Source organism: Tauraco erythrolophus, chromosome 14 (assembly GCF_009769465.1).
Source record: "Tauraco erythrolophus isolate bTauEry1 chromosome 14, bTauEry1.pri, whole genome shotgun sequence".
NCBI classification, from domain to species: domain Eukaryota; kingdom Metazoa; phylum Chordata; class Aves; order Musophagiformes; family Musophagidae; genus Tauraco; species Tauraco erythrolophus.
Window position 1 is genome coordinate 1,426,131 of NC_141478.1, and position 11,715 is coordinate 1,437,845.

Here is an 11,715-nt window from a genome sequence, read left to right on the forward strand (position 1 = left end):
CGGTGCCTCCAGCCTGCTCCGTGCTCGGGGCTGCGGCAGCATCGCCCGCGCAGGCGGGAGCTCCGCTCTCCCGCAGGAATTAATTTCCCAGGACTTACCTATGCATGGGAATTGGACCCGAAAAAAAAGCTATTCTGAAGAAACGTCCCATGGAGAGTTGTTCTACAGTAACTCTTTCTGGGTAATGATTAAAAACTGCTGAATTCAAAACACGGGCAAACTCTAGTCTCTCTCAGACCCACGTCTGTTAGGCACTTGGGTTTAGCGTAAGGCTGTGGAATGCGGATATTTGAGGGTTTAATCCCCTAAATAATGCCACTTGCAAGGTGAAAACCTTAGTTAGGGAGCCCCTGGGTGAGCCCTTGCCTGTGCCTTCACCGAGGAGTCCTGGCTGTCGGTCTAAAGTGACAAGAAGGACACCCGTGTCACCAGATGCCCGGCGTTACCCACGTTCACTGCACCCCTGATTCCTCCCTAAGGCAGACCTGATGAATGCCTATTGCTTTGGAAAGTGTTAGCACTTGTCTCCCTTTTACAGAAAAAAGAAGTTAAGATGATTTTAACTATTTCTTGCGGTGCAACAGCGACTTGATTAAAGGCATTTCAGAATCTGTTCCCAGCTTTAAAGCTATATGTACAAAACCCAGTGCAATATGTTTTGCTCTTGAGAAAACCTCAAATAAGCATTTTCTCGGAGAGCCTAGGCAAATAAACTCATCCCCAGCCATACCATACACATCTTGTTCAGGGTCTCTCCTGCAGAGCAGCGTAAATCCTCTCTAGACCCAAATTAATGCCCGTGCAGCTTTTCCCTCTGCAGAGGCTCCGGGATGAAGCGCAGGGCGGTGGAGCAGAGCGCGATGACGGCCAGGCTCCCGGCCACGCCGATGCCCATGGACCCCAGTGTCTGCAGGGAGGAGGGGAGCAGCGTGGTGACGGGCAGCAGCCGGCCGTGGCGCCCGGCCATGTCCATCGTGATGGCCTCCAGCTGGAAGTGCGTGCCGACGATCCCACAGACGTGGAAAACTTGGTGGCTGTGCCCTGCAACAAAGCCGAGAGCACTCACCAAGAAACGTCTTGGGCTTCGTTAAAACGCCACGGTGAGGGCTCAGCAGACCTTCTGCACAGCATCCGTTGCCTCCAGGCAGCACATTTTTAAATATTTATTCTACTAATTTCTGTGGCTTTTATTGTTGTGCCACCAGAGAACAGAGCTCTTCCTTTCCAAAACGCAGCGGGCTGTAATGGAAACGAGGGACGTGCAGCTCGCTGCTGGGGTCCTGGCACACACCATGCACTACGGAGCACTGTGCTCGTGCACGGCGTGGTGGGGAGCACAGGGGACACCCTGAAGTGGCCAGGACCACCCTCCTGTCTCTGGTGGCTGCTCCTGCAGTGCCCTGACACGGCGCTGCAAGCACCGCTGTGCCACAGGTGAAGGTGGTTTTTTTTTGCATGAGAAATCATGGAACCATGGAATGGTTTGGGTTGGAAGGGACCTCAAAGATCATCCAGTTCCAACCCTCCTGCCATGGGCAGGGACACCTTCCACTACACCAGGTTGCTCAAAGCCTCATCCAACGCGGCCTTGAACACTGCCAGGGATGGGGCAGCCACAGCTTCTCTGGGCAACTTGTGCCAGTGCCTCACCACCCTCAGAGGGAAAAATTTCTTCCTTAGATCCCATCTAAATCTCCCCTCTTTCAGTTTAAAGTCATTTCCCCATGTCCTGTCACTCCACACCCTTGTAAAAAGTCCCTCTCCAGCTTTCTTGTAAGCCCCCTTTAAGTACTGGAAGCCTTAAAACGAGTGCTTTTGGGTCATGAAATCTCCTCTGTGAAACATTTTGGAAAAAGCATGCTTCCAGAGCTGTTCCCGCTTTACCTAGGCAGGACTCTTGTATCTCGCATGTAAAACTACATTTCAGATTTCCAGCTGGGAATATATTGCAGCCTCTGGGAGTCACTCGTGCATTAACGCGCTTTCGCCCTGAAAACGATGAGGAAACGGTGCCAACTCGCCCGCTGGGCGCTTACCGATGTAATCGAAGTGTCCTGGCGCGAGTCTCTCCGGCAGATGGCTGGCGAAGATGAAGCAAGTGAGGAAGGCAAAGACGGTGTGCTTGTAGTGGACGGGGATCGCAGCCTCCGTGCAGCTCTCCGCCGCGCACCGGTAGAACTGCAGCACCAGAGATGTGTCCATGCAGGGGTACGTGGAAGGGAAAGAGGGGGATAACACATTTTTAAAGGAGGCAAAGCATTCCCTGAGCTCCCATCATCTCTGGCTGCCCATCACCCCACATCAGGGCACGCGGTGTGGACCCCAGGGCTCGACGCAAGAGCTGTCGCCTCCATTTCATGCAAATCCCAGCCCAGCGCCTCCTGTCCTTAGACCTCACTGCCGCAAAATTCCCACCCCGCTCCCATTTAGGGACTGGGAAACGCGCAGCATTCAAAGGCAGTAACTTCCCAGCGCAGGCAAAGTTCGAGCGCGGTGCTTTGAAGTGGAAGGAATCTGCCTGTCAATAGGTGCAGGAAAAAATAACCGAATCTCTTTTCCTGCCAGAGTTTGTTTTCCTTTTTTTTAAAAAAAACCCCACCAAAAACACAACAAAAAAGCCTGGCATATTTTCCCAAATATTTTCTGACCAAGATGAAGCAGCTGATACTGCCAACGCTGCGGCAGGGCGCTGCGGAGGCGTACCCTGTAGAAGAGAGGGATGCTGTCGAAGAGGTACGGGTACACGAAGGCCAGCGTGCGGGACGCCTTGCTGAACCGGGGCCGCTCCGCCTCCAGGAACCTGGAGGAAAACAGAGCCGGGATGTCGCGTGGCACGACGGTGGGTTGCAGTATATGCTCTGCACGGACATTCCCCCCTCCCCCAGATCGCTCTGAATTCAGGCAGAGCAAAGTGCTTTTTGTCTGCTGGTGGTGTTAAAGCTGGGACCACCCTTGGCTCGCGTGGCTGGACCTTCCCAGGCTCAGCCCTGAGCTGGGGGAGGAAGGATTTAGGGACCCTCTGCTGTTACACGTGTCTCTGCAGCTCTGAAAATGACCTTTTTTACACCATCCTGGCCCGGCTGATTCTGCTTCTTTCCCCAGTGCTCATTAACTGTTACCCACCAGCAGCTGGGGACAGAGGTGGCCTTCACCCAGCTGCTGCCCCTGCAGCTGTTTGTAACGGAGTTTTCCCTCTCGGGTTTGAATCCCGGCTTTCCGAGCACAGCCATCAAGGAGAACACATCTGCCTTGGTTCGGAAGGCCCTGCAGGTAAGGCAGCACCCAGGCTGTGGTGGGCACCGTTTGTTCATGAAGCTGTATTGCAGCTTACGGCTGAAAAGCATGAAATGCTGCAACATCCTTCTTTTTTGCATCCCGCCGCGTCTTTGCGATCATCATTTCCGAGAATGCATGGAGAGAGTTGTTGAAATCACAAAGTAAATTAATCTAACAAATTACTTTTTGATGACATCACCATTATAATGGAAGAAGAACCATTATTATTGAGCAATCTGGTGTAGTGGAGGGTGTCCCTGCCCATGGCAGGGGGGGTTGGAACTGGATGATCTTTGAGGTCCCTTCCAACCCAAACCATTCCGTGTTTCTATGATTCTAAGAAGGCTGTTGGTGATAATCATACCATATGTGAGGAGGACAGTTTATGTCTGGACAGGGGATAATATTCTGCACTTTGTTCCCCAGGAAATGGCTCTGCTGAAATGTAGGACATACTTCATAGCTGAAGTCATGGAAGAATTGACCACCCGAGTCCCCAAAACACCCATTAAAAATCTTGAAGGTGGGTCGCGAGCCGTGTGCCGAGCCCCCAGCCTGCTCCTGCTGCATGGGGAGCACAACTCAAGCGAAACCTGGAGATGGAAAACCCAGGGGAGCTGCACCCCACATGGCACAGCCACTGGCACAGCCCACACCGCACGGCATCGCCGCCAGCCCATCACCCTGTCCTCCCGCCGGAGCCACGGGAGCTCCACACCAGGAGCAGAAAACCTCTCCCTCTGATGCCTCCCTGCTGGGAAGGACCAACTGTCACAGGTTTTTAGCCCAGTGTGGAAACAGAGAGATGAACTGGAGCAGAACTGCAGCAGAGCTCCATCAGCGTGACCCCAAACTTGGGTCGAAACCCCAACAATTCGACTCATGCTCAAGAGGCACGAGCTGCCTAAGGGCTTTTGCCTGCTCCCCCTCGTTTGGCCCCCCGCCGTGGCTCGTGGCTTGTGCAGAAGACATCCCAATGACGCTGAAGATGCCTCCTGCTCGATTTTCTCCTGGATTTCTGCATGGCTCCTGCTGTATTTTCCAACCGCGGCTTCGCCTGCCCGGTGCTGTACTCCCGCCCTGCTCACCCGCTGCTACTCGGTGCCATGCTCACCCTTGCCACACGTCCTACGGCTCCTTCGGCCACGTACCGATCCACCCTGCGCTCCTCTGTTGCCAAAACAGCCCCGGAATCGCAGCCCGGGCTGGCCCTTCTCGAAGGGATGGCATGAGATGTTTGGGCGTACTCTGTTCTCATCCTGAAAAGCCCGGACACGGGCATCTGCTCGCACGGGGATGTCCGCAGGGAGATGCCAAAGCCTCAAGTGTGAAAGAAACTTTTTGTGCAGCTGCTCGTCCTGCCCTGGGGAGGGGGGCTGCGGTCGGACACTCTATGTTGGTGTGACAGGGGGATCTGGCATCACAGAAAGGGTAAATACATTTATTCCAGTCCGTCTGTGCCTGTTTCCTGGTGCGGCAATTCGATATTCCCAGGGCACGGGATGCAAGAACCAACCAACCAACCAACAATGTTACTGTTGGCTCGTCAACCGGCCATCTAGGATTGGAAAATTTTCCTGAGAAGTTGATAAAATTTGGTGCGGTAGCTTAGCGAACGCCTCCCTTCAGATGCCCTGGGGCAAGCCCCTGCCTTCATCACCTCATCATCCTCCTCTCACCCCCTTGGCCGTCACGGGTGCACCAAGAGGCCGAGCGTGCTCTGCCGCTGCGTCCGGGCACGGTGCAGGCGCTCGGCGGGGTTCGGGGAGCCCGGGGCTGCCAGCTGGAGCGGGAAGGGCTGGGAAGCAGCCAGGCGTGCCGCCCGCCGCTCCCTCCGGTGACCCCGGTCCCGGGCAGCCAACGGGCCCTCCTGGCTCTGCCGTGCAGCCCTGCCCAGGGTGCGGTTGGCAGAGCAGCCCTGGCAGCATTGCTGTGCTGCTGCCAAGCCCTCGGCGGGGCAGGGGCAGGAGCAGGAGTGCCCGGGCACGGCCCCTCCGAGCACACCCGCACCCGCAGCATCGCTGCCCGCTGCACAATTGGGTTTCGAGTCCATTCCCATCCATCCACCCCCTTCCTCGGAGGGAAGTTTTGGCCGCTGTGGCTCAGCCGAGGGCGACGCCGAAGGGAATGCAGTCGGTGAGCAGCGGTAGGGAACGGGGTGGCACAGGCACCAGCGGCCCCGTGGGGTCTCGGGGGTGGCCAGCCCCACCGCGTCCTTCTCAACAACCTGCCGGCTGCGGCTCAGGCACCCCGGGGTGCCAGCCTGGCACAAGCTGCTGCACAAACCAGGAAAGCACCATGGCAGAGGCGGGTGCAAAACTGTGCACCCTCGTCCTCTGCATCCTCGTCCTCTGCACCTTGTCCTCTGCACCTTCATCCTCTGCACCTTCATCCTCTGCACCCTCATCCTCTGCACCTTGTCCTCTCTACCTTCATCCTCTGCACTCTCATCCTCTGCACCCTCATCCTCTGCACCTTGTCCTCTCTACCTTCATCCTCTGCACCTTCATCCTCTGCACCCTCATCCTCTGCACCCTCATCCTCTGCACCTTGTCCTCTCCACCTTCATCCTCTGCACCCTCATCCTCTGCACCTCCATCCTCTGCACCCTCATCCTCTGCACCTCCATCCTCTGCACCCTCATCCTCTGCACCTTGTCCTCTCCACCTTCATCCTCTGCACCCTCATCCTCTGCACCTTGTTCTCTCCACCTTCATCCTCTGCAGCCTCATCCTCTGCACCTTGTCCTCTCCACCTTCATCCTCTGCACCCTCATCCTCTGCACCTTGTTCTCTCCACCTTCATCCTCTGCACCTTCATCCTCTGCACCCTCATCCTCTGCAACCCTACCAGCCTCAACCTGCGAGAGCAGAGGAGAGAGACGGGCGGCCGGGCAGCAGCCTTGCTGTCCCACCCCAGTGTGGTGTGGGATGTTCAGTATTCCTGCTCACCCAGGGGTCTGTTGTTAACTTTTTTTTTAATTTTTAAGCTGACATTTGATGGATTTACTACTTCTCTAATGGAACTCACTGAGAAAACATGAATCACTATTCTATCACACGGCGATAGTTGTGTGTTTTTCACATGACTACTTACAGTCTTGTAGGAGTGAGATGCTGACAATTATATTTACAGATCAAGAGTTTTTTTAAGCAATCCAAATCAATGTGGAATTGATTTCAAGTTGCTGACACTTCCTGAGTGTTATCTTCAAGTGGTAAGTACTAGGATTGGCACGTGGTCAGTTCGCTTCGTTTGCTAAGCCCATCTAATGAGACAACAAAGAGATGCACAAGACAAAAATAAGAGGGGGAAAAGAGACAAAAAGAAAGAGAAAGAAATGAGGGACATATGGAAAAATACCAAGCCCGAACCAGCATCATCCACCGAGTGATCCAAGAGGTCCTTGAGTTTGCAGTACTGCTCAGTAGTGCCAAGGCTGAGTCTAAATCTTCCACCCCAGGGAGTTACTCCAGTGAGTAACCCACAGATCAAAAGGTGAGTAACTCTTCAACAGAGGCTTAAACAAGATCCACAATATTGAGAGCTCAGCACTCTCCTCCTTGGGAAGAGGCGGCGACGCTCGGCTGCATCCCGCCCTGCAGCAGCCCCTCTCTTGCAGCAGAGCCAGCGGGCAGTGTGACTTCTTCCCACCGTGTTCGCCAGGACGTGGCAGCTGCTTCCTCCCTGCCAGGGCTGCAGCATCAAAACACAGCCCTGTGCTGGGGGGTCCCGCGGAGGAAAAGCCCCTTGGGGGTACGTGATGCTGCAATAGGTGACCACATGCCAAAGGGCGACCACGTGCCAAAGACACCCCAAAGCACAGAGACACCCCAAAACGCAAGGACACCCCACAAGAGGAGGAAGGAACAACGCCAAACGAGTCGCACCGCTTGTGAAAACAGGAATTGTACTTTTTTCGCAACGCAAACCGCGCGTCGTCGCGGTGACATCCGGACACGAGCGCTTCACGGACGCAGCCTTCAGGGAGGTGCCTACCACGAGTTCAACAAAACCCAACCCAGCCAGAGATCTCGCGTGGCACGTATCGCCGGGCATGGGCTGAGCGGTTTAGACATCCGAGTTATTCCAAACAAACCTCCTAACGCCGTCCAGGAGCAAACCCGGCGCACGCAACGCTGCTCATGCCTTCGGAGTGACGCAATCGGCTGCGGGAATGTTGGGTTGTTCCTCTGGGGATCTGCTGCACACACACAAACACGCCCTCGTGCACGCAGCACGGGCTGGTACGTGCCCCTGCCAGGACCACGCTCGTGTTTGAACCTAAACACACGCTTAAAAGTCGGGGGCACCACGGGAACCCACCTCTTTTTGCAGGTTATGTTAGAAAAACAGGAGCCCAAACAAGGCGCTGGAGGTGGGCATCTTCCTGCCAGGCGTGCACCCCACCAACTTGCAAAAATTAAAGCTCTTTCAATTGTTGTGCGTTTTTGATCATAAAACTCCCCCTGTGCCAGCACGCAACACGTTTCCCAAACCAACAGTCCTCTTTTTCCCCTTCCTGAGCCTCATGTTGTTACAATACAACCCATAACTGAAAAGCTTCATTAATAATCCTCATTAATGATGATGCTGTAGCAATCACGGCGGATGGAGCAGAAGCTTACCTGGAGTAGCAGGACAGGCTGGTGCTCACGACAGTGTTAAACACTGCAATGGGGACGTAGCAGTGGTGGAAAGTGCTGTTGACCCAATCTGCTGGGAAAACGTATGCCGAGTATGCCAGCGCAGACCCTGGAGACACAGGAGGTGCCCAGTTAGTGCCAGATCCCGCCAGGACCCTCAGCATCCTCCTGGGCACAGCTGTGAACCTTCGAATTGGTGCTTGGTATTGGGTGCTCTCGGGAAAGGGAGATATGAATTAAGGTTCAGCTCTGGGGTCCCCAACATCAGAAGGACATGGAGCTGTTGGAGCAGGTCCAGAGGAGGCCACGGAGATGATGCGAGGGCTGGAGCACCTCTGCCATGGAGACAGGCTGGGAGAGTTGGGGCTGTTCAGCCTGGAGAAGAGAAGCCTCCGGGGAGACCTTCCAGCAGCCTTCCAGTACTTAAAGAGGCTACAAGAAAGCTGGAGAGGGGCTTTGGACAAGAGTGTGTAGTGACAGAACTCAGGGAAATGACTTTAAACTGAAAGAGGGGAGATTTCCATGGGATCTGAGGAAGAAATTCTTCCCTGTGAGGTTGGTGAGGCACTGGCACAGGTTGCCCAGAGAAGCTGTGGCTGCCCCATCCCTGGAAGTGTTCCAGGCCAGGTTGGATGAGGCTTTGAGCAACCTGGTGTAGTGGAGGGTGTCCCTGCCCATGGCAGGGGCGTTGGAACTTGAAGGTCCCTTCCAACCCAAACCATTTCGTGGTTCTCTAAGGTAGAAGAGGCACTAAGCAGCCAAGGGGAGCATCAGGCAGCCGGCTCCCACAGACGCCTTTCCCGGAGGAGCCGGAGGCGCCTCGTGCTGTGCGAAGCCCCTGGCTGCTGCTGCCACTGCTCACCCTGGACTTGCCCCGCAGTGAGGTGCCACCAGCTTCACTGACAGCAGTTGCCTATAATGTGTTTTTTTTTTCCTTATTCTATTTACCACAAACACCAGTGAGTGTCACACACCAGCCCTCCGTCCCAGGGCTGCCCTGTATGAAACTCAGCCCCAAATTTATGGCGGTGTCAGATGGGCTTCACGGTCTCTCCCAAGCACCAGGCTGCGGGCAGGAGGAAGAGGAGGAGTAGAAACTGCACACAAGCAGCCGTAGGTAGGAGCTGTCTGAGCACTCTGGGTCCAGCCCCCCTCCCTGCTCCCTCCCCGTGCCCCGGGGGGGCTTCACCCCACCTCTGCCACCTCGCCCATCCTTACCCAAGCTGTACATGCTGAGCGCCGCGTAATCGAAGAAGTAGCAGATGTGGCGGGCGCGGGTGGACATGGTGCTGAAGGTGTGGGCGCAGCTGGAGGCGAGGGGGTAGATGCAGCAGGTCAGGAGGTAGGCAAGGAGGGGCCACGCCTGAGGGTCCTCCTGGCCCCCCGGCCCCCGCAGCCGCCCCACCAGGGTCCACACGAAGTACCTGCGGGGTGGAGGAAGGTGAGCGTGGCACCCTTGGGTGTCCCCCGTCCCTCCACCACCACCCAGACCCACCACCTCCTACCGCGGATGCTGAGAGCCCCATGGAGATGGCACCTACCAGGCGGGCACAAAGTGTGTCCAGATGTTGAGGGTCTCGTTGGTCATTTGGAAGATGCTGAGGATGCAGTCAGCTGCCGAGCTGCTGGGGGGGGCGATACCCGAAGAGGATCCCCTGCTCCCGGTACCCCTGCAAGGCAAGGACTGGCACCAGTGGCCGTCGGAGGAGAAGGAAGGACAAATAGCAGGAGGAAGAAGGAAGATTGCTGGAAGGAGGGTGCCCATAATTCAGGACCCAGGACCCTGCTGCCAGGACAGAGCCGTGTCCCCTCCATGGGTGGTGGTCCCGGGGAGGGGCTGAGCACTGCCCTGGGGTGGGGATGGCCACCCTGGCACGTTGCTCCCAGTTGACACCTCCCAAAATCCCCCCAAGCCTTGGGTGTAGGGAAGAAAAGCTCCTCTCTGACCTTAGGCACTTGGTGGATGCTGAGCAGCCGGGGCAACTTGAGGCTCAGCATCGCGCGGGTCACGGCTCTGGCTCCGAGGGGCGTTTTCGGCTCAGCTTCCCCGGGGACCTCACGCCCCACCGGGCTGCATCCCACACCCTGCTGGGGAAGTGATGGGCCAGGGCCAGGACTGCCCCGTGACGGCCACAGCGATGCTCCCCGGGTGCAGGGCAGGCGGCCTGGGGGAGACGAGTGTTGGTGGGAACGTGGCATGGGGTCCCCAACCCACAGGTGGCAAATGATTCTTGAGGGGTTCCTGTGGCATGGGGAGGGGAGATGGCATCCAACCCTGCCGGGAATGGTGGGATCCCTCCCAACCAAATGGGAGAAGGGTGACGTGACCCTGTGCCCACCCCCCCGAGGGACTGAACCCCCGTTATTGCCCTGAGCGAGCCGGCGGTGATGCAGGAGCAGTGCCCACGTCCGCGGAGCACCTCCAGGTCACCCGGACCGCCCTGGGCATGGGCTCGGGGGCTGTGGGGTGCGGGCACGTCCCCTCGGGGCAGCAGGGAGGATGCGGGGTCCCAGGGCTGGTTCCCCTCTACCTGCTCCCCATCGAACATCCCAGTGCCACGGTGCAGCCCCTCTGGCCCCGCCGTCTCCGTCTCTTACCCACCGATGGCTTCGGCAGCGCCGCCTCTCCCCCCTCCGCCTCCGGACTGTGAAATAAAGGTGAAAAAAAAGAATTATCATCCCTGCAGCCTCCTGCGAGGGATGGCCCAGCTCAGCTGGTGACATCAGCCTCCCAGGATGGCGTTTCGGCTGCCTCAGCCATCCCATAACCTCACACCGGGACACGCCGAGCTTCGGCCACCAGCACACGTTGCCGGTGCTGCACAGAGACTTGCCGGTCCCAAATCATCCCCTCGGTCGCCCTTTCCCAGCCCTTGGCGTGACGCTTTGCCTTCCCCTGCTCTTCCTCCCTGCCCATCCTCTACCTCCGCGCGCGGCCAGGCAGCTCCGGTGCGAACCGACACGGGCGAAGCGCCGCGGGCCGGGAAAGAGGGAGGTGGCTGGGAGGCGGGTAGCAGGAGGGAAAAAATTAACGAGGCAAGAGAGCAATAAACCCGACATAAAATGAAACTGGAAATGCCTTTAGTTAAAGATTAGACTTAAAATCGGGAGCTGGTATTTTTTTTGGCTGCTGTGCTGCCCCAAAGCTGCGCAGGAATAAGGGGCAGCCTGGCACCAGGCTCTGCCTTGTCCTTGCCCTGCCCCACTCCCGATGTGGCACAAGTGAGGGTGATGATGGGACGGGGTGACAATAATGCCTCTGATGCGGGTGAAGGATGACGTGCCCACGGAAGCGGCGCGGGCTCTCCGCAGAGGCACGCTGCGGGAGCCCCGGTTTGCAGAGGGTTCGCTGGGATGGGAGCCCTGGGCAACCGGGCAAACTGCGTCCAAAGCGGGAGCTGGTGCCCCGTGTGCACCCCGTGCCCACCCTGTGCCCGGCTGCCTTCAGGGAAGGAGGTGGGAAGCACCAGGCCCAGGGTTAAGGAAGAACTTTGGTTTTTAGGAGCGAAATGAGCCGTGGTGGTGCGGGCGCAGCAGCTCAGTGTTTTCCTCCTCCTCCCTGGACTGACTCTTCCCACCCGGAGCTCCATGGCAGCGGGGTGGGACGAAGGACGGGCACCTGCCACAGCCCTGACCGCTGTCAACGGCTCCTGTGCAAACAGCAGCTGACGAACTCCGCAGGCTCACCCAGCTGGCTGCAAACACACCTCTTCTTCCTCCTCCTCCTCCTCCTCCTCATCCTTATCCCCCTACGGCCGTGCATGAAGCCCCATGGGGATGTCGGGCACCGCAG

The 11,715-nt window shown here is 57.2% G+C and overlaps 1 protein-coding gene across 1 annotated transcript; it reads right to left on the reverse strand.

The window, feature by feature from the left end:
- Positions 1-790: 790 nt before the first annotated feature.
- Positions 791-9,920, reverse strand: PAQR5 (progestin and adipoQ receptor family member 5). The gene is made up of 7 exons (XM_086620554.1): positions 9,859-9,920; positions 9,464-9,577; positions 9,141-9,346; positions 7,905-8,031; positions 2,704-2,800; positions 2,037-2,178; positions 791-1,041 (listed from the first exon to the last, which is right to left on the reverse strand). Exons 1-7 carry the CDS (start codon positions 9,918-9,920, stop codon positions 791-793), a joined length of 999 nt encoding a protein of 332 aa, XP_086476680.1.
- Positions 9,921-11,715: the final 1,795 nt, after the last annotated feature.